The sequence below is a fragment of the Nycticebus coucang genome, chromosome 19 (assembly GCF_027406575.1).
Source record: "Nycticebus coucang isolate mNycCou1 chromosome 19, mNycCou1.pri, whole genome shotgun sequence".
NCBI lineage: Eukaryota > Metazoa > Chordata > Mammalia > Primates > Lorisidae > Nycticebus > Nycticebus coucang.
Genome location: NC_069798.1, coordinates 260,957 through 284,088, shown reverse-complemented (window position 1 = coordinate 284,088; position 23,132 = coordinate 260,957). Strand labels below are relative to the sequence as shown.

Below are 23,132 nucleotides of genomic sequence, written 5' to 3'. Positions count from 1 at the left end.
TTTGGAGTCAGATGCTGGGGCCTTAGGGAAAACCTTAATCAGGTCCTTCATTCACAGGGGAGGAGTGTGAGGCCCAGAGAAGAGCTGCTAGGGACACAGGAAGCAGCAAGTCTAAACCTTAACTGTTCTCAGATTTGGTCTATGCCTGTCTTCCAGGTCAGGGACCCAAACCTTTAGATTTCACAGATGCATAAAATAAAATGATAAAACCAGGGAGCATGCATCACATTATTATTTTATCAAAATAAAACAGACCAGGTGGAATGGCTCATAACCTGTAATCCTAGCACTCTGGGAGGCTGAGAAGGGAGGATCCCTTGAGCTCAGGAGTTTAAGACTAGCCTGAGTAAGAACAAGATCCCATTTCTACTAAAAATAGAAAAACTAGCCATGTGTGGTGTTGCATACCTATAGTCTCAACTACTCTTGAGGCTAAGGCAGGAGAATCATTTGAGCCCAAGAGTTTGAGGTTGCTGTGAGCTATGATGCCACAGCACTCTACCCAGGGTGACAGAGTGAGACTCTGTCTCAAAAAAATCCAACAAAACAAAACACCCTATAACAATTACAATCTATTTTTGACAATTTCAGAAAAGACTAAAAATAAGGAAAGTTGAAAGCTCAGAATAACAATCTTTTCAAAGAAAGGATGATAAGCAACCTTATATTAAACATACTACTTAGAGTTATATTTAAATACTTGGAAAACAGTAATTACATACATATCATTTTGTAGTATGTATGTAATTTTTTTTCATTCCAAATTTATCAGTATGTCCATGATCTAAAACAATTAAATGCCCAATATTCTAGTACTTTATTTTTAACCTTGAAAAAGGATTTTGTTGGTCTGAATTTGTGAGGCAAACTGAGCAGGGGACAGGCCTGCTTTCACCTCAGCCCAGGGTTCACAGTCAGAGCAAGGGATGGGGGACACAGGACCTGGGCTAACAGTGGGGCAGCTAAGTCCCTCCCCAACAGCCCTGCCTACACTACCTCATGGACTGGTATTTGGGAACCAAGGCTCCTGATTACTATTTCCTGGACAGGTGTCTGGATCCTCTCTTGGGGTGAGTTTCAGAGATGGAGGCCTGGTGTCATCCCACTGGGGAAGCTCCTGGATGAGCCCGACACATGCCCTGCCTAAGGGGCATGTCCTAGATCATGGTCTTCCAAAGGGGCTTGGAGCCCTGTGGTCCCTGAGCCCTAAGGCTGCAGGTGCAGGTGGAGATGCCTGGGCTCACCGACAATCTGCTAACACTTACCTGTGCACACAGCAATAAGCATCTAAGTTTACCTTTTACAAATGGAACTGACCCCACATATTTATGCACAGCAGAGCCAAACCACTGGCACGTGGTGCCAGCAGGTACAACAGGGATACATCTCAGAGTGCTGTTTGTGTAGTAATCCAATTAACACACCAGAGCCCAGTGACTTCACTGTGCCTGACCTGGCCTTTACCAGACGCTGTGCAGATGAGCTACCCTCTGTTGTCACAGCCACATGGCCATGGCCACAGAACCCTCCAGACCAAAATATGCAATTAAGTAGCCTGAAATAGCTGGTTTGACTCTGCCATTTAAGTAAAATTAGGTTTAAAAAAGTTGTACAGCTTATAAATATTATAACAGATGCCAGAGCTACTGACTTCAAACCTAATTAGGAAACAGGAAATAAGAGAGCCTCAAACACAAAGGTTGTCAAAAACAAAACAAACACAGCCCTCTAATAGAGAGCTCTCTCCAGAGAAGGAGCAGCAGGAAAAAAGGAGGTTAAAAGTTTTAACACTGGTTTATTCTTTCATTTTTATTTTCAATTTTGGGAAAAAACCTACTGAGCCTGCCGTGTGCTGCCCCTGAGGGAGATCCCTTCTCTATTGCTGAACTCCTAAGTCCATGGAAACCCAAACTGTCAGCTATAACAGTTTATGCCCAGAGATCCAATAACTGGTATCTAGTTTTAGGAATCCAACAATTTAAGAGAGTCTACACAAGGAAGAAAAGAGAGCCCTTGCGTCCAAGGTACTTGTTTTGAAGACGTGTTCTTTAGAACTCTGGGAGGGAGAGAGAAGGGGCCTCAGAGGCCCCCAGAGCAAAAGAGGATGTCTTAATCTGGGTCTATGGCTCCCTTGGAACTATATGCAAAATCATGTGTAAATATTTTAATTTTTCTGAGGAAAAGATCGAATTCTCCATAGGGTGACACCACAAAGATTAAGAACTTCTGCTTTAAAGAAGAAAACAGTACGTGGCAAACTCAGGAGGCTGAGGTGGAAGGATCACTTAAGTGCAGGAATTTGAGGCCAGATTGAACAATACAGCAAGACCTAGTCTCAAAAGAAAGAAAGAGGGTGGCGTCCCTGCAGAGGCCTTCTTGGGAGAAGAGTTTCCGGTGCTCAGCTGTGCCAGCTGTCCCTACCATATGCCCTGGTCTGTGGCCCCACAGCTAACATGCCACTCTGTGCCCCATCCCCCTGGGAAAGTCGGCACAGACAGCCAAGCAGCCACAGGCATCTGGGTGTGTCGTGCTTCTACTGAATCCCTCCAGAAATAATAAATGGCTTAGTACAGGGAAGCAGGAGCTTTCCCTGAGCATGTGTTATAAAAGGTAGAGCCTTTTCAGTATTTGTAAGGTAATATTTGTACATTATGGCTATCAAGATAATAGTATTAATAATACAAATAAAAACAAAGTTCAACAAACCAAACAAAAGCATAAATGAGGAAAGGAAAACCTATTCAATAAATTGTGCTGGGAGAACTGGTTAGCCACATGTCAAAGACTGAGAATGGACCCGCACCTCTCACCACTTACAGAAAATAACTCACAGTGGATAAAAGATTTCAATTTAAGACATGAAAGATAAAAACCCTTCAGGAAAGTGTGGGAAAAACTCTTAACGATATCAGCCTTGGGAAAGAATTCATGAAGAAGACCCCATTGGCAACTGCAGCAACAACAACAGTAAATAAATGGGACCTGATCAACTTAAAAAGCTTCGGCATAGCTAAGGACACAATAAGCAGACAACCCTCAGAATGGGAGAAGATATTCACAAGTTATGAGTTGGACAAAGGGCTAATGAGCAGAAGATACAAAGAACTCAAGCAAATCAACAAGAGAAGAAAAAACAACCCTATTAATCATTGGGCAAGTGACATGAACAGAACCTTTTCCCAAAAAGACAGACACATGGATGACACATGAAAAATGCTCATCCTCCCTAATCATCAGAGAAATGCAAATGAAACCACCATGAGATGTCACCTAACCCCAGGGAGAATAGCCCACATCGCAAAGTCCCAAAGCTGCAGATGCTGGTGTGGATACAGAGACAGGGGTACACTTATGCAGTGTTGGTGGGATTGCAAAATAATACAGCCTCTTTGGAAAAAAGTATGAAGAATCCTCAAAGAGCTAAAAGTAGACCTCCCATTTGATCCTGCAATCCCATTAGTAGATGTCTATCTAGGAGGAAAATAATCATTTTACCCTAAGGATATCTGCACTCAAATGTTTACAGTGGTTCAATTCACAATCCCAAAGATGTGGAAACAACCCAAGTGCCTATCAACACATGAATGGATTAATAAACGGTGGTATATGTATCCCATGGAATACTATTTAGCCATAAAAAGATGGAGACTTTCCATCTTTTGTATTCACTAGATGGATTTGTAGAACATTCATCTTGAGTAAAGTATCTGAAGAATGGAAAAGCAAGCATCCCACGTACTCACTACTAATCTGAAAATAGTAGATGAACAACTACATACTCACACGAGAGGAAAACACATGAAATTCCAGAAGGGGAAAAGGGGCTCAGTAAGTTCCCACCTACTGGGTACAATGCAGAGGTATATGACACACTTCCTGGGTGCAGGACTCAACTGCAAATCAGATTTTGGACTTTACCTTACAAATGCAAATAATGTAACCTAGGCCAGGCACGGCTGCTCACGCCTGTAATCCTAGCACTCTGGGAGGCTGAGGTGGGTGGATTGCCTGAGCTCATGAGTTCGAGACCAGCCTGTGCCAGAGTAAAACCTTGTCTCTAAAAAAAAAAACTTGGGTGTTTGGGCAGCGCCTGTGGCTCAAAGGGGTAGGGCACTGGCCTCATATGCCAGAGATGGCAGGTTCAAACCCAGCCCCAGCCAAAAACTGCAAAAAAAAAGAGAGGTTTTAGGCAGCGCCTGTGGCTCAAAGAAGTAGGGCATTGGCCCTACATGCCGGAGGTGGTGGGTTCAAACCCAACCCCAGCCAGAAACTGCAAAAAAAAATCTGGGTCTTGAAGTGGGTACCTGTAGTCCCAGCTACTCAGGAAGCTGAGGCAAGAGAATCACTTTAGCCCAAGAATTAAGGTTGCTGTGAGCTGTGACGCCATAGCACTCTACCGAGGGTGACATAAACTCTATCTCAAAAAAAAAAGGGCGGTGCCTGTGGCTCAAGGAGTAGGGCCCCGGTCCCATATGCCGGAGGTGGTGGGTTCAAACCCAGCCCCGGCCAAAAAAAAAAAATTTTTTTAATAAATTAATAAAAACAGGACTGGGCATAGTGGCTCATGCCTGAAATCCCATTTTCAGAGGCCAAGGTTGGAGGATGACTTGAGACTAGGAGTTTGAGACCAGCCTGGGCAACATGGTGAGACCCCCTTCTCTACAAAACATTTAGAAATTAGCCAAGTATGGGCGGCACCTGTGGCTCAGTCAGTAAGGCGCCAGCCCCATAAACGGAGGGTGGCGGGATCAAATCCGGCCCCGGCTGAACTGCAACCAAAAAAAAAGCTGGGCGTTGTGGCGGGCGCCTATAGTCCCAGCTACTCGGGAGGCTGAGGCAAGAGAATCGCTTAAGCCCAGGAGTTGGAGGTTGCTGTGAGCTGTGTGATGCCATGGCACTCTACCGAGGGCCATAAAGTGAGACTCTGTCTCTACAAAAAAAAAAAAAGAAATTAGCCAAGTAGGTGTGACATGCACTTGTAGTCCCACCTACTCAGGAGGCTGAGGTAGGAAATTGCTTGAGCCTAGGAGTTTGAGTCCAGGCTGTTCTGCAGTCCAGACACCTGGTCGCATAGGCAATAAAAGAGCATGTAACAGGATCAGTTTGTTTACCATGTATTGAAGGATTTGGGGTCAATCTTAACCCCCTCGCCCTCTAGGAGCACGGCCAGCATTGCTGGTGTTTTCTCTGACAAATACACCCACCTGTGTGAAGGGAACTTTTTTCTCAACTCGGAAATAATTAAATCTTCCACTAGGTGATCAGTTTCTGTCACAAGATCTGCAGCTGACGTTTTTGTTGAGACACATTTTTCCTCAGTGAGGGCTTTTCTGATGATCTGAAATAAAAGCACAGAGCCAGGTAAAGCCTTCAAACATTGTCCTCCCCAAACAAAAGAGTGCTCCACTCCTGGAGGCCACTCTGAACTCTGCCTGCAGTGGGGATGGGGCAGAGGTGTGAGTCTCTGGGCCACTTACCTCTCCCATCATTGACAGACCTCAGAGCTCCATGTCACACCCCAGGTTCACTGGGTTTCTACCACACCTTTATTCTTTTTACAAGGCACACTCACTGTTTGAAGTTATTTTGTCCTATCTGTGAAATAATTTTTCTTTGGAGGAAAAGAAAAAAACAGTGGTTCTGAAAAGAGCACAAAACTTCCTCTGTAAAAATTTCCCAAGAAAACATGATATAACACAATTTTGCCTCATATAACCTCATGAATTAGAATTCAGGAAATTTCTATGTTAAGCAAAAACTTCTTTTACCTAACTCATTTTATGAATCTCATGAAATGGGATATGCCCTTGAATCCAGGTGGCAAATCTCCACTGAGAATCCCAGCAAGTGCATTTCAGGACACGGGGCCAGCTCTCACTGACGCTCTGGGCAGGACAATGCACAGCACCTCAGAGGAGCTCGAGTGGGGCACAGGTTCCAGCTGCCTCTAAAGTCTAGACTAGGACAGCCCCAGGTGCCAGGTACCAGGACACCCTAAGTCCCCAGCACGATGGATGGAGAATGGTTAATCAGTTTCTTCAGGAAGGACCAGTTCCAGTTTGCAAAATAAAAAGCTACCTCTATTTCTAGTCCCAGCCTCTCATCCTTCCTGTCTGTTGTAACAACCTGACATATCCCTTATCGTTATGACACAGTCAGGAACCTAAAAACTACCTCAGATCCTTCCTCCAAAACTAAGCGCCACCCCAAATCATATATTTCTTTCAAAAGTACCCTAAACTGCCCAGCCACCCAGACTCAACTTCCTATCCCCATTGTGAGCTTGCTGTTTTCTCCAGTAGTCCAGGCTGGAGTGCAGTGGTGTCATGTCTCACTGCAGCCTCAAACTCCAGAGCTCCAGCGATCTTCTCACCTCAGCCACCCGCATAGCTGGTACTATAAGTGTACACCACCATACCAAGCTAATTTTTCATTTTTTTTTTTTTAATAGAGATGGAGTCTTGCTATGTTGCCCAGGATGGTCTCAAATTCCTGGCCTTAAGAAGCCCTCCCTCTTCAGCCACGCAAAGTGTTGGAATTATAAGTGAGAACCACAGCATCTGGTTTGCAAGCTTTAATACCCATTTTGTTTTGTTTTGTTTTGTTTTTGAGACAGAGTCTCATTTTGTTGCCCTTGGTACAGTGTTGTGGAGTCATAGCTCACAGAAACCTCAAACTCTTGAGCTTAAGCGATTTTCTTGCCTCAGCCTCCCAAGTAGCTTGGACTACAGGCACCTGCCACAACGCCCAGCTTTTTTTTTTAAAGATGAGGTTTTGCTCTGGCTCAGGCTGGTCGTGAACTCATCACCTCAGGCAATCTACCCTGCCTCAGCCTCCCAGAGCGCTAGGGTTACCGGCATGAGCCACCTTACCCGGCCAGCTTTGATAACCTTTTATCAAGGGCCCTCTTCCACATCAGGCCCTGTACTGTCCTGACAGTGACGGGTGGGGTGCTCAGATGCAGTTCCAGAGAAGGAGCAGGAGCCCAATGCCAATGTCTCCAAGCTTCTGGCTGCAGGCCCTGCTGTCTCTCACTGTCCCTGCCCTGTCCCAGTACTGCACCCACCCCATGCCAAGTCTAGGCAGGTTTTATAAAATCTTGGCTGCAAAAATATCAGCTGCACCGTACAGACTATTTAGAGTGAGACAGACCATATAAAAGGCGAAGCACAAAGTGCTCGTGCACAGTCCCTCCACTACAGACGACCACTGTTAACGTTCTGTCCCCACAGGGCCTTTCTCTGTCCTGTGTTTGCAACATCCTGCTCATCACTATCAGGCTAATTTTCTTAAAACACCAATTTGTACACAGTAATCTCTCACCAAATGCAACTGCATGTAGTGCCTGCCCGTCCTCCAGGGACCCTCAGCTATGAGACAAGGCACTGGGTGCTGAGTGTGCACCCTGCATGGCAGTGGCAACTTGGAGGTGTCTGTGTGCATCTCTAGAGGGGTGTGAGAGGGATGCCCTAACCAGAGGACAGAGCAGAGGGGACATGGCACAGCTCCTCAGGTCCCATTGAGATGAAGGTGGTGGCTGTACAGGTCTAAGGCTTGTCCTTTCTTTTCTTTCTTTGCTCCTTCATTCTTTTCTTTCTTTGCTCCTTCATTCTTTTTTTTTTATTTTATTTAATGAGACAGAGTCTCACTCTGCAGCCCAAGCTGGGGTGCTGTGGTGTGATCATAGTTCACAGCAACCTCAAACTCCTGGGCTCAAGCAATCCTCCTGCCTCAGGCTCCCAAGTAGCTGGGACTATAGGCACTTGCCACCACACCCAGCTAGTTTTTATATTTTTTGTAGAGACAGGGTCTCGCTCTTACTCAGGTTGGTCTTGAACTCCTGAACTCAAGCGATCCTGCCATCTAAGCCTCCCAGAGTGCTGGGATCACAAGCATGAGCCACCACACCCAGCCTGAGACTTCATTTCTAATGCACCCTGATGCTGGGAGCACACTTGAGTAATGAGCAAAGGTCTTTAAGCCCTAGAGTGCAGAGGGCCACTGAGGACCAGAGTGTCCGACTCGGCAGGATGGGGTGCAGGGCTCTGAGTTTTGAACCTGCACCTCTACCCCAGGATTCTGCCCACAAGAAAGCACAGAAGGTTACTTCACACCTGTGGGTCCCCACACAGGAAGCCAGCCACCCTTGCAGCCTCCACGCAGAAGCTGGAGTAAAGATTTTCAGACATCGATCACATCAGATCACCTCTGGCTCCCGCTGCTTAGAACAAACCCCAGGCCCCCAGGGCTACGCCAGCCCTCCCAACCTTATGCCCACACATGCCTCCTGGGCTCTCCTTCAGGCTTACAGGTTATCTCACAGCTCCCAGCCAAATGTGTTTCCACCCCAGGGACTTCCAGAAAATATTCTGATCCTCTGTCTACAACTTGTCCTCATCTGAAATCACCTTGTTGTGTTGCTGGCTATGTCTTTCCTCGCTGGGCCTTGAGCTAAAGCTCTCTTTGGTACCCCGCTGCACCCTGGCACACAGCAGGTGCACAGAGCTCTGTGAATGCTGAAGGGAGCACACAGCAGGCCACCTGGATACTCTGCAATATTCACTGCTTGGGTGAGCACAGACCACCCAGTCCTTTCACTCTGGCTGCTCTGTTAAAAGCCTCCAGCTCCACAGTCCTGCAGTATGGCCTCCATCCACAGACCCCAGCCCTCTAGCCAGGCCCAGTCTGCCCACACACCGAGGCCCTTCTCCCCACCAGAGCCAGACCGGGCATGTCCCCAGCACTTAGCACTTGATGTTGTCCTATTACCATGTCAGAACCCAGAGGGGTAGACATTAGCTTCCAAATTTGCCCTGGTAGTAGAGACCACCTGACTCCCAATGTCCACTCTCCCCTTCTTTTTAGCAAGCTCAGGGCCTCCCTGAAAACCTGCACTGCCCTGCCCCACAGCAAGGGTGGCCCTGGCAGGAAGCTTTGCCTGAGAGGTGGCCTGGAAATAGGACCTGCAACTTGTGAGTCACAGCCTCTGAAGGACACTGCCTGCCACAGGCTGTGATGTGGGTGTGGTGCTGTTGGGCCAGCTCTGCCCACACCTTACAGCAGGGTCCTCAAACTGCAGCCCGCGGGCCACATGAGGTGGTGTGATTGTATTTGTTCCTGTTTTGTTTTTTTACTTCGAAATAAGATATGTGCAGTGTGCATAGGAATTTGTTCATAGTTTTTTTTTTTTTAAACTATAGTGTGGCCCTCCAACGGTCTGGGGGACAGTGAATTGGCCCCCTGTTTAAAAAGTTTGAGGACGCCTGCCTTAGAGCAACAAGTGGGGAGGAATCTGGGTCCCTGGGGACTGCAGTAGGCAGGGCCACCCCACCCCTGGACTTCTCGCTAACCGGACTTCCTTGGGCCTTTGCAAACCTTGTAACTACAGTCCTCATCTGCTCTCTCCTCCTCTGTTCCACCTGCCCCTCTCCACAGCTATTCTGCTGCAGCCACGTGGAACCAGTCACCCCAGGTCCTGATGGGCCATCGTGGCTAGGTCCTTCTTTATGACACACCCCCAATGTCATCTCTCCACAAGGAGTTGCCAGTGTCTGTGGGCAGAGGGACACTGTTGGCCCCAGGCATCCACGCCACTCACTCCTCTCTGTGCCTGCCTACTGCTGGTGCGCCCTGCAGCTGAGCACCTGTGAGTGGACTGAGGACATTTCCTCGTTGCTGCTCCCTGAGTTCTCACTAAAATCTAAAAGACTTCACAGTGAGTGCCCTTGGGGAGTCACAGCTACCCTCTGCAGTTTTTATGTGCTAGGTTTTCCAGACCCCAACCATCCATACCTTGTATGTTGGGCACAGGGGTACTGGGCTGAGTTGGGGTGTGTGTGCTGCAGTGTGGGCCCAGCCACACCCTGCATAGGACGGAAGGGAAGTGCACACTCACGGGAGGACGCTGTATTGTTCTTTTCTGATAGCACTATTTTCTGTTTTTATTAATATTTATTACTGTGGTTGCTCTGATGGTTTTCTTATGGGTGTGTATCACAAGGCAGCCCACGGGGCTCGAATGTGCCTGTGTCCTCTAGCAGGAGGATGGGCATTCCCTGGCCAGCCTATACACTCTGCTGCCCCATGCCAGGCCCAGCCTCCAGCCTCCCCATCAGCCACCGTCTTGGTTCTCACAGGTGAGACCCTTCACACCCAGCCTGGGCAGCACTCAGCCTTGCAGCCTGCCCTGGATGCTCCCCATGCCAGCTCAATCCCTCCCACACCTCTGTGTCTTAGGACACTATGTCCCTGTGCCTGCAATGACATCCCTCCTGCCGGTCGTTCTCTTGGTCTCTGCCTATTCTGGCATGTCCCCTCTGGGAAGCCACCTGTGTGGCTGGCCACTCACCGTCCCAGCTGAGACCCCTTCTCCTGGCTGTCACTGTACAGCCTGTGGTATCTGAGCTCTGCCAGGCCACTGTCCTGACCCCTGCACTGGACAGCACGCCTCTCCAGGCAAGAACTCTACCTATCATCTGAGGGGGGTCCAAGAACAAGCCATGCCCCAGGAGAGGGTGCCGATGATGGCAGCACCCACGAGCAGTCATGCAGGGGTGAGAGGTGTGGGGGGTGGCACTCCGTGGACATCCACTCTCAGGCAGCCAGGCAAACTACCCTCCTTTCAGTTGCCAGTGAGCTCACAGCAGCAAGCTAACCTGAAAACATGGGGGCACTTGTGCTTTATGAAGAACATGCACGTGAAAAATTCCCACCTAGAATGTAGTTCTTGTTTCCACCAGTTTCACAACATCACTGAAGTAGAGAGGATAAAGACACTTAAGATTCAGACAGATACCAACTCAACCCCACAGGGCTCTCGGCCGAGTCTCCTCCTTGGTGACAGAGTCAGTGTCTGGGACGCCGGGCCGTGCTGAGAGCTAAGCGAGGGACTGCATGCAGAGGGCAGGTGCAGGGCAAGCTGCACACACATACATGTGAGAGTGTGTACCAGACAAAATGTAATGACTTACGACAAAAAATAAGAACCCACCCCCCACTCAATGCACAAGTCTAAAGCGGGATGCTAATAAATAAACAGTTAAGAAAAGTCTAATTCACAAAATTTCCTACACTGAGAGGACAGTGATGGCAGAGTGTGTGCAACCAAGGGCTGCATTTCTGGAACAAACCTGAGTTAGACACAAACAGTCCTGCCCTTCAGCCACATCTGTCTCCTTAGGGAGTGAATGGTGACACTGCCAGGCAAGTGCCTGCTGGCACCCTGTGCCACGGCTGTGTTCCCTCAGACTTGGAGATTTTGAACATTCCATTCTCCTGGTAAGAAGTTAGTGTATGCTGACTTAATGTTTTCCAGCTACTCACTAACTAAGCCTACCCTTCACAGACCTTGCCTGGGTCTTTCCCTCCAAATAACATTCTGTTAATGTTTAATATATAAAATATGGGACCAACGCCATGGAAGCCTGAATTTCAAATCCAGAAGGAACACCACTGGCTCCAGCATCAGACACATCTAAATGCCCCTTGTCTCTCAGTGCCTCTGTCTTGCACAGCTGTCCCCACACTATCTCTGCACCCAGCCCTACAGAACACTCGTATCCCACGTATGCTCCAGAGCCAGACTCTGCAGGCCGCCCATGGGGCAGTGTGCAGGGACTGCACAGAGCAACGTCTTTCCCTGTTAGAGGTGGAAAATGCAGCTACTGGAGCTGTGGGCCTGACCTGCATCCACGGTCCATGCTCTGGACTCACTTGAATAAAGTGAATGGGTGTGATGGTTAATTTTGTGAGGACTGAAGGATTTGACTAGGCTATGGGGTGCCCAGATATTTGGTCAAACACTATTCTAGGCATTCCTGTGAGAGTGTTTTTGAGTGAGGTTAGCATTTTCATCAGCAAAGGAAGGCCAATTGTCCTCCTTCCTGTGGGTGGGACTCATCCAGTTGGTGGAAGGTCTGTACAGACAAAAGCACTGGCCCTCCCAAGTAAGAGGGGACTGTACTGCAGATGGCCCTGGGGATCCCTCTTCTTATCTCCACCCTTCCAACTGGGCCATCAGCCCTCCCTAGGTCCCCAGCCTGCAGGCCCACCTTGTGGCCTGGACTTGCCAGCCTTCTGCAAGGCCTGTTTCTCTGGAGAACACTAACACACATGACAGTCGATAAAATCCCAAAGTTCATCAGATCCCTAGGTAACCCACCCGGCTCTCATGTGGCACAAATGTTCCCAGCAGCTCCCAGCTGCTAAAGCATCACATATCACACCTGAGCCCCAAGTGGGGAAGCGAGGAGGAGCCCCGGGCCAGTGCCCACAGCCCCCCTCTGCACCCTCCCTCAGCCCTGAGGCTGCACGGGCAGCCCTGGCAGGGCCCTGCTACCCCTATGGCTGCCGGCAGCCCTTCTTCAGCATCCCCAGTGGCTTGCTCGTGTAGCAGCACCATCATAAGTGGCCACCCTCCCCTCTCATGGTGGCATAGGCTCATCAGTCTCCCAAACCCCTGCCCTGTGCCTGCTTCTGCGAGGAGTCCCCAGAGAAGGCACCGCTGCCCTACCATACCACGCTGGCCCACACCTCCCACAAGTCCCACCCTGGCCCCAGTCTGAGCAGACCACAACTGACGATGTGGTCAGTCCTTGCCCTGGCTCTGGGGACAAAGCTGAGGAAACCGAGGCACAGAGAAATCAGGAAAGTTGCCCAGGGTTGGACAGCTGCAAGGTCAGGAACAGGGGCCTGGAACAGAAGACCTGGGGCCAAAGGACAAACCCCCGTTGGGAGGTAACTGCCCCCCAGCTGCAACCACCCTCACCATGACTTCTAACCCTGTCCAGGTCTGCCTCCTCTCTGAACACACTGTCCAGCTGACCCAGCCTGCAGACCTCTCCCCGTTTGTCCCCCTGAATTTCAGTCACAGCCACCACCAGGAGCCCACCTGTCAGGACTGCACACATGCCCTCCACACCCACCGTTCCCAGAAGCCTCTTCTCCCCCCCTCAAGCACCAGGCAAGGCACCTTTTTCATGGGTCCTTGGTGCTGCATCCTGCTTCACCCTGACCCTGTCACATTCTCTCTTGACCTTGACTCCCTTGACCCCTGGCCCATCACCTAGCTTTTCTAGCTGACCCCACTTCTCACTTTAAAGACACAACTCAGCTGTGACTTCCTCCAGGAAGCTGATCCATCCTCCTGCACACTGCCCTGTGACCGTCTCACATGCAGGGCCAGTCTGCCTGCCAGGCAGGAGCTGGGACAGAGGCACAGGGCCCTGTGACTGGCTCAGAGAGGCTGAAAGAGGCCCAGCAAGAGGCCAGAGCAGAGGGGACCAGGCTGCCCTTTCCTTCCCCAGGGCTGGGCCTGCTGAGTGACCTGTCTCCTTCTGCTCTGGCCCCACAGAAATTGAGTCTGTGTCCCAGGCAGGGGCAGTGGGCATCTCTGGCCACAGAGGCAGGATCTCCTGTCCTGGGGAGAGGATGCCCTACCCCCAGCCTCTCTCCAGGGAGGTGAGGGGACCTCATGACGCTCCAGTCCCAGGGCTGGAGCAAAGCTACCACCAGCAGCAGGTGCAAATGCCTCTGGGTAGCCCAAGAATGGGGAGGGGAGGAAGGAGGATGGGTAGAGGGAGGGTGATTGGTGGGACTACACCTACGGTGCATCTTACAAGGGTACATGTGAAATTTACTAAATGTAAAATACAAATGTCTTAACACAATAACTAAGAAAATGCTGTGAAGGCTATGATTTTCACCTGTTTGATGAAAATATTTCAAATTAATAGCCAGGCATTGTGGTGGGCACCTATAGTCCCAGCTACTCGGGAGGCTGAGGCAGGAGAATCGCCTAAGCCCAAGGATTTGGAGGTTGCTGTGAGTTGTGTGACGCCACGGCACTCTACCGAGGGTGATAAGGTGAGACTCTGTCTCTACAAAAAAAAAAAAAAAAGAAAATATTTCAAATTGTATATAAAACTGACACGTTGTACCCCATGATTGCATTAATGTACGTAGCTATGATTTAATTAAAAAAAAAAAAGCAAATGCCTCTGGGGAAAAGATGCTTTGTTTTTCTCACAATGTTATGTAAGGAAAATGACAGTGGCCTCTCACAGGGTCAGGACCAGTGGGCCCAACACTCAGAGACCATGTGCCTCCCCCCCATCCCCCACACAGGGGCTGCTGCTACCCTGCACCTCAGCTGCTGCTCACAGGATCCTGTCTCTGCTGAAGTTGGTGACAGTTCTAGAGTTTTCACCTGGGCCAACCCCATGCCCTGGAGCTGGGCAGCCACTGGGGTGGGCAAACATGGGTGGGCAGCCATTGGGGTGGGCATCTAGGGAGGCCCCACTGCCCTCAGCAACAAGTGTCTTCAGGCCCATAGCTCTAGAGGGGCAGCCTCCTCCAGAGAAATGACCTCCCAGGCATAGACCTGCACACATTGGGACCCAGGGATCTCTGGAAGAGGTTGGCAGCAGCTCACCTGCTCACGCCCTGGTGAACCCTCTCCGTGCCAGTGATTTCCACATCGGCCTCTCCACCCAACTCTGATCCACACTCAACATCTCACTTGGAAATCTGGAAATTCACCATTGACATGCCCAGAACAGAGTACTTGCCTCACAGCTCCAAACCTGCTTCTCACAACATCACCACTGCAGGAAGTGGCAAATTCCTTTAATCAGTTTTTCAGGCCCAGACCATGGAAGTCACCCTCCAACCCTGTCTTCTCCTGCACCCTGCACCCTACTCCAAGGCAAACCTGTCACCTCAGCCTTCAGGATGAGTCTTCCTCCCCACTTCCCAGAACACCCAGTCCAACCCTCCTCACTTTTCTCCTGCTTTCTGCCAGTTCCCAATGCTGGCGGCTGTAGCACTGTGAGCCCCACCCAGGACCCTTCCCTGAGAATCTCATCACACTCATATTGAAGGCCAAAGTCCTTTCCAGAGCTGTTCAGAGAATATCTGTTGAGTGAATAAATAAATTTCTTGTCAGTGTTTTAGTACCACCTTTTTAAAAGCAAATAGAGAATATCAAAGAGGCTGATAAATATGTACAAAGTTCATCAGTCATCTGGGACATGCAAACGAGAACCACAATAAAATGGTGGCTTGTGCCTCTGATCCCAGCACTCTTGGGAGGCCGAGGAGGGTGGATTTCTTGAGCTTATGCGTTTGAGACCAGCCTGAGCAAGATTGAGACCCTGTCTCTAAAAAAATAAAAAAACTGAGGCAAGAGGATCTTTTGAGCCCAAGAGTTGAAGGTTGCTGTGAGATATGATGATGCCATGGCACTCTACCCAGGGTGACAGCTTGAGACTCTGTCTCAAAAAAAAAAAAAAAAAATGCCACCTCAAGCCCATAAGAATGGCTAAAATGTAAAAGACCATATTAAACATTATGGGAGATGTGAAGTGATGGTACCCTTATGCTACAGAGCAGGGTGGCATTGGTAATCTTCTTCTCTTCTTTTTTTTTTTTTTTTACAGACAGAGTCTCACTCTGCCCTCTGGACTGGAGAGCTAGAGAGCAATGGTATTATCATAGCTCACTGCAGCGTCCTGGGCTCAAGCAAGCCTCCTGCCTCAGCTTCCCCTGCAGCAGGGACTACAGGTACATGCCAACATACCCATCTAATTCTTTTTTTTTTTTTTTTTTTGTAGAGACAGAGTTTCACTTTATTGCCCTCGGTAGAGTGCCGTGGCATCACACAGCTCACAGCAACCTCCAACTCCTAGGCTTAGGAGATTCTCCTGCCTCAGCCTCCCGAATAGCTGGGACTACAGGCGCCCGCCACAACGCCCGGCTATATTTTTGTTGCAGTTTGGTCAGGGCTGGGCCTGAACCCGCCACCCTCGGTATATGGGGCTGGTGCCCTGCTCACTGAGCCACAGGCGCCGCCCGCTAATTCTTAAAGTTTTTATAAAGATGGGCCCTTAGGGTCTTGCTATGCTGCCCAGGCTGGTCTCAAACTCCTGGCATCTAGCATTCCTCCCTTTGGGGCCTCTCAAAGTGCTAGAATTATAGGCATGAGCCACCATGCTTAGCCTGGTACATTTTAGAGAACTTCTTGGCAGAATTTACATTCTCAATGACACAGCAATTAAATTCCCCTCCTACTATTAATATATCCCAACAGGAATTTACATATACATAACCAAAAGACACATGCAAGGATGTTCATAGCAACAGTACACATGTTAACTCCACACTGGACACTACCCAAAGTTTCTCAGAAGTTGAAGGAATGAACAGTGATGTTCTCACATAATAAAACACCATGCAGGAACAGCTCACAGAGTGTGTCTTCAGACTGGCAAGGGATGTTGGGAGTGCTCACCCCCAGCAGGCCCAGTGAGTCAGAAGCCTTGGGTGGGACCCAGCCTGCTTTAACAAGCCCTCCTCGTGCTGCCAAGGCCAGCCAGGCTGAGAACTAGTGCTCTGTAGCAGGATCTAAGCAGTTAGGCTACACTGAAGACATAATTAAAAATTCTCAAGATGGATGGTTGGCAATACGTATGTAGAAAACTAAACAAATGAAGAGAAACAAAGCAAAACTTTTTTTTAACTTTAAGGAAAATACGAATTGCCTAAGAAAGAAAAGTATATACTGTCCAGCTCAACTGTGAATCATTCATGTGGCTACCCTAATGGGGACCTGGACCCAAGCAGGCAAAGCAGCCACACAGCGTAACAGATGATGTCTAAGACAGAGGACTCAAGAAGCAGTGGTGGAAGTGGACTACTTAGAAAATGGGGCTTGGCGCCTGTGGCTCAAGCAGCTAAGGCACCAGCCATGTGTACCTGAGCTGGTAGGTTCAAATCCAGCCTGGCCCGCCAAACAACAATGAAGGCTGCAACCAAAAAATAGCCGGGCATTGTGGCAGGTGCCTGTAGTCCCAGCTACTTGGGAGGCAGAGACAGGAGAATCGCTTGAGCCCAGGAGTTGGAGGTTGCTATGAGCTGTGATGCCATAGCACTCTACCCAGGGGGACAGCTTGAGGTTCTGTCTCAAAAAAAAAAAAAAAAAAAGAAAATGGGTGTGACTCCCACAACACTGAAATGGCTTTTCAATCTGTCCTGGGGACAGAACAGGGTGCTACAGTCTTTTACGATGGCCCTTTTAGTGTTACTTCACTCACTAGATCCCCTGTGTGAATACCTGGTGAAAAGGAAAATCACAAATCAAAACCAACACTGTGCTGGCAAGGCCAGAGGCACAGATGTGGATGGACAGTGTCCACATTTGAAGGGCCCACTGTGGGGAGAGACCCCACCCAGACCAGGGATGAATGAAGCTATGAAGACTTCATGGGACAGGGTCGGCCAAGGGAGGCCCAGGGAAGATGCAGAGGTCTCTGGGCAGGGAACACTGCTGGCTAAGGAAGGGGCTCTGGGTCTAGGGTCTGGAGAGAGGGCAGGGTTCTCGGCCCACAGGGGCTGTGTCTGTTTTGAAAGCACCAAGCAGAGGAGCAGAATGGGCTGGAAGACGGGCTGGTGCAGCAGGGTTGTCAGGACCACAGGCCCCCTTCTCATGGTGGGGCTAGCAGGGGTATGCAGGGCCAGCCAGAGATGGAAGGAGTCTGGAGTGCAGAGGGTAGAACACTGGGCTTGTGTTTCTTTGTCCTAAGATTTTGAGACACATAAGCAGAGATGAATTAACTGAAGTTAATGAAGCTTAAATGTGAAGGCCGCCCCCTCTCGCCTACAAGTGGCCCTAGAAAAGTGTTCAAAAGGCCATACTGAAAACTTTAAAATGTGCAGAAGTCAGCTATTCTTACTGTAGATCCAACCTTGTCTTTCCCACTAGGCCTGTCTCTCCATCAGATGTAGTGTCAGGAGGGACTGGAGTGGATGCTTAGTTTGGCTAAAGGGGAACTGAGCAGAGATGCACATTCCTTGCTTAGCCACTAGCTAGGGTAAAATACTAGATGTATAAAGGGGTCTGATGGGAGGCATTTGCTGAGTGATCTGGCATGGGGACACAGACATGCAAGACCAGAGGAGTGAGCAAGGAGCTGCTCTTGGGTCATAGGAAGAGACAAGGTCTCTTTCCAACAGAGCCAGAAGCAAGTCTGTGGGGGCTGGGGACCATGGCTCACACCTGTAATCACTCTGAGAGGCCAAGATGGCAAAGGCCCATCTCTAAAACAAAAAACAAACAAACAAAAAAAACCAGCCAGGCATTGTGGCAGGCACCTGTAGTCCCAGCTACTTGGGAGGCTGAGTCAGGAGGATCACTTGAGCCCAAAAGTTTGAGGTTGCTATAAGCTATGACGCCACGGCACTCTACCGAGGGCAACAAAGTGAGACTCTGTCTCAGAAAGAAAAGAAGTGAGTCCATGGAAACCTCCCACATCTTACAACTAATTCATAAAAGAACACAGATAGAAAGTTCTCAGTCTCACCACAGTCCTAAAAACTTATATGGCCAACTGCTACCAGTAACAAATTTGAAGCCTAGGTAAACTTTTCTTTCTTTTTTTTTTTTTTTGTGGTTTTTGGCCAGGGGTGGGTTTGAACCCACTACCTCTGGTATATGGGACCAGTGCCCTACTCCTTGAGCCACAGACACCGCCCAACTTTTCTAAATTATCAGTAATAAATTTCAACTAGCCATGCTGCAGGAAACGCTGAATTTGTCCATTTTCTTGATAGGAAATACTACAAAATCATTGTCCTTCAAAGACAGAGAGCATGAAGCTCTCCTCCCCCCCAAAAGAGTGAAGACTATATTACAAAAGAGTGAGAAGCAGTAAAAGAATTGGGATTTTTTTTAAACATATTTTGTGATATTGGCAGTATTTCCTAGTATCTTAAACTTTATTGCAGTTGTGATTGTTCTTTTTTTTTTTTTTTTGACACAGAGCCTCAAGCTATAGCCCTGGGTAGAATACCATGGTGTCACAGCTCACAGCAACCTCAAATTTCTGGGCTTAAGCGATTCTCTTGCCTCAGCCTCCCAAGTAGCTGGGACTACAGGCGCCCCATCACAACGCCCGGCTATTTTTTGGTTGTAGTTGTCATTGTTTGGCAGGCCTGGGCTAGATTCGAATCCACCAGCTCTGGTGTATGTGGTTGGCGCCTTAGCCTCTGGAGTTACAGATGCCACCTGAATGTTCTCATTTTAAATAACTTTTATATCTAAATTTGAATTTGTAATTATGTGTTTTCTTAAAGAAGACCCCTAAATTGTCTAAGCTTTCAGGTCCAACAAAGCCGATTCCTTCTCTGCAGGGAGATTAAAAAATAACAGTGTCTAAGGTACCCTGTTCACACATGCTGAGCCTACAGCCAACAGAGATCATTATTTGTGTTATTTGTAGTGAAGGGTGGCTGGGGTGCAGGTGGGGCCACCCCTCCCCAAAGCCTAGAAGCAGGTGGTTAGAAATCAGAGGCAGAGGGACTCCAGGAGGCACTGAAGGAAAAGAATGGGGGGGGTGCTCCCAACAGGGGCAGAGCAGAGGTGGTGGCAGACTGTCCAGGGCGGCCCTGACCAGAGCCAGCATCAGAAATGAGGGGCAGTGGGCATTCGCATTTGGGAAGTCCCTCTTCAGTTACCCCAACCTCTCCACATCCAAAACCCAGACTCAGCCTCAGGAGCAGCTGCAAGGAGTGAGCAAGAAGAGAGCAAGATGCTGCACACTGGGGAGACACTGGGACCTGCCAGACATGCCCTCCACCAAGGAGGACCCCACATAGGGTCACCACATACCACTCGTCAGCCTTACTGAGCTGTTTTTCCCAGTCGGCACCAGACTGCTATAAGGACATCATGAAGACAGTCTGTCCCTCTGTACACAGGTTCCGATGACCTGATATGGCTTCTGTTTGTCCATTCTGGCTGTTCCTTCACCCAGTGCCCAGCAGGCAGGAAGCATCAGCATAATCCCCAAAAGGGAGCCCCAGACCAGGGATTCCTGACCAGACTCCTAATGGCAGACTCTTTATTTCAACCCTCCCCCTCTTCTTAAAAAAGTCTTTTATGTTGTTGGCAAGTTGAAAAAAAAAAACATAAAATATCTCTTAAATAAGTTAAAAATTATAGGGACTTCAGAACTGTGCCTGCTACATCATAAGCTCCATTTGAGCATTTGTTAAATAATTATTTTTTTCTTTTTGAGACAAAGTCTCACTATGTCGCCCTCGGTAGAGTGCCATGGCATCACAGCTCACAGCAACCTCGCTTGGGCTTAAGCGATTCTCTTGCCTCAGCCTCCTGAGTAGCTGGGACTACAGGCGCCCACCACAACACCTGGATATTTCTTGGTTGCAGTTGTCATTGTTGTTTAGCTGGCCAGGGCTGGGTTCAAACCCGCCAGCTTCAGTGTATGTGGCTGGGGCCCTAACCACTGAGCTACAGGCACGGAGCCTTGTTAAATAATTATTTTAAATTGTCTCAAAACTGTCTGTTTCTTCAAGGATCTACATTTGAAAGCACAGTAACCCATAACTTAACTGTCCAGGGTTACACAGTAGCTTCTGGATCCTAAACTGGCTTCCCAAGGTCTGAAAAGTGGAGTTTGGTGGTGGAGCCTAACAGTTCCTACACAGCCCGAGGATGCACACTTTGCAAGGGGGGCCTGGAGGGAGAGTGGAGCACACGGGGTCTGCCCTCCAGAAAGAATGTGTGCCCTGAAGGGAGTTTTGGGGTCCTCTTTTTCCTAAAGAAGGGAAAGGTGATGGGGTCCAAGGGTAAAAGTTCACAACACTGTTTTTAATCCATTCATTCCTTACAACCTGAATCTTTGGTCCTTAAAGCCACAGAGAGAAGGAAGCCCCTTCCACACAAAAGGGGTCCAAGTAGTGTTACTTTGGATTTAATAGCTCACTTCAAATTTAAGATTGGTAACAGTAGGATTTCAACACCTAGGGAAAACTGGTAGAGCTTTTCCCAACTGTTGGGGCGGGGGCAGAGATGCTGTTTGGATACAAAAGGCCAATCTGTCCACACCGCTCCTGCCCCTGCAAACAGCTAAGCCATCTTTCTACACAATCGAGCCCAGTGGTGGGAGAACCAGTGTTCATTCATCCACCAAAGTTGACGACGCGCAGCTGCCGCGCACCGGGGCTGCTGAAGGTATTTAAGAAAGCGCATGGACCCGCGCGCTGAAGGGACCCAGGGCGGAGCTGCGCTCTGCTCTGAGAGCCCTGGCGCCCTGCTGCTGGTCTCCATCCTTCCGGGTGGTGCAACAAGTTCCTCTGCAACGCTGGTCGGTGCCAACCACCAAGTGTGTGGGTCAGAGCAAGTGTATCAGGATGCTCAAGGAAGGACATCTAACAGCCACGCTGCCAGACTGGGTGGCGCGCGAACCCAAGCCATCTACTACCGCGAACCGGTCGCCTGATCAATTCAAAGTCCTTAAAAACACACAGCTAGCAACATTAGTGTGCCAGCCCTGGAGGAATTTTACATTTTAACTCTCTCCAACGCAAAGGATAAATAACCCTCAGTTAGCCATTCGACCGCCAAAGGAGAGGGTCACCTCCCTTGGGAGAAGAGGGAAGGTGCGCAGGAAGCAAACACAAAGCCTCTTTCATCTCGTCTCGCCCGGCTCTCTCGCTCTGCGGACTCCAGGAGCCTGCCTGCTCCGCACAGAGGAGCCCCGGGACGCACGCCCGCGCTCCAGGCAGAGTGTTTGCGCCGACCAATGGTCTCCTGCTGGGACCCGAAGTTCCGAGCGGGCGTGACGCGGCCCGAGCACCAGCCCGGCCGCCCCCCAAGGCAGCCCTCCCGCCCTCTGGGCCAGTCCAGCGCGAGGCCGCGGCGCTCACCTGTCCAGCCCGCAGCGCCAGCTGCACCGCGGCCCGGAAGCACTCCTCCCAGGGGTCCCTCGCGGGAGCCGCCGCGGCCTCGCCGCCGAGCTTCATCGCGTCCTCGCAGGACCCTGCCACCTTCAGCCCTCTTCTGCGGGCCCAAGGACGGGACCCCGGAACCCACTGTCTCCAACGCTACCTCCACCTGCTCCCGTCACTCCCCACCTCGTCCGGCGCCAGCCCTACAGCTGCGCGCGCGGGAAACACAGGAGTCGGCAGCGGCGAGGAAAGCCGCGCAGCGCTCCCAGCTCCACGCCCCGCGCCCGGCCCCGCCGCGCAGGTCCTGAACGCCAATCAGCGCGGAGCCTCGCACCCCTCCCCGCGCCGAGCCCGGCCCCGCCTTCCCCAAAGTGAACGCGGCCCCGCTCCGAGCCCGCCCCCTAGCTGTGCGCTAGGAGACTCAGCGCTCGCGCGGTGCGCTGAGGGCTGCCGGCCCGGATCCCCGGGCCTGAAAGGGAGGGGCTGGGGCCGCAGCGCAGGGTGCCGGGGCGGCTTCGCCCACGCGGGAGACTCCGGGCCAGCCCCGGATGTGCAGGTCGTGTCCCCACCCCGGTGGTGCCGCTCCGGACCCCGCACGCACTCGGCGCGAGGTGTCCACTGGCCTCTGGCGGACGCTCTGGGCAGGACCCAGGGGGCACCCGGGTCCACACCGTCCCGCGGATCGCTTTTGGCCAGCGGACGGCGGCGGGGCGCGGACCCGCGCGAGAGTTTGGGGACGGTCACGCCAGCTAAAAACCTAGCACTACGATGCAGTGACTGAATTTGATAAACTGTTCAAACTCAAATCTGGATCCTAAACTTGAGTGCAGCTGTCGTCTCTGTGGTGAGGAATGACCTTTTCAACCCTGGGTTAACTGGCACCACGTAAACGTAAATACAAGGCACTTGGTTGTTTTCTTTTTTTTTTTTTGTTTTTGAGACAGAGTCTCACTACGTCGCCCTCAGTAGCGTGCTATGGCGTCACAGCTCACAGCAACCTCAAACTCTTGGGCTTAAGTGATTCTGTTGCCTCAGCCTCCCAAGTAGCTGGGACTACAGGCGCCCGCCACAACTCCCGACTATCTTTTTTTTTTTTGTAGAGACAGAGTCTCACTTTACCGCCTTCAGTAGAGTGCCATGATGTCACAGGACTCACAGCAACCTCCAGCTCGTGGGCTTCCGCGATTCTCCTGCCTCAGCCTCCCTAGCAGCTGGGACTACAGGCGCCCACCACAACGCGGGCGTTGTGGTTTTGGTTGTATTTTTTGGTTGCCAGGGCTGGGTTTTTAATTTTTTTTAATTTCAGCTTCCTTGTTCATTCTTCTTCGTTTGAAGTACTCTTTTTTGTTGTTCATTTTCGTCTTCCTCTGGCGATGTTTTTGATGTTA

At 50.1% G+C, this 23,132-nt stretch overlaps 1 protein-coding gene across 1 annotated transcript in view; it reads right to left on the bottom strand.

The window, feature by feature from the left end:
• IMPA2 (inositol monophosphatase 2) overlaps window positions 1-22,038 on the bottom strand; it is a 56,636-nt gene extending 34,598 nt beyond the window's left edge. The window contains exons 1-2 of the mRNA XM_053571733.1: window positions 21,724-22,038; window positions 5,205-5,338 (exon numbers count right to left, since the gene is read on the bottom strand). Of these exons, the coding sequence (XP_053427708.1) occupies window positions 5,205-5,338; window positions 21,724-21,819 (230 nt within the window). The 5' untranslated portion in view covers window positions 21,820-22,038. The remainder of the gene's footprint in view (window positions 1-5,204; window positions 5,339-21,723) is intronic.
• Between the last annotated feature and the right edge of the window lie 1,094 nt (window positions 22,039-23,132).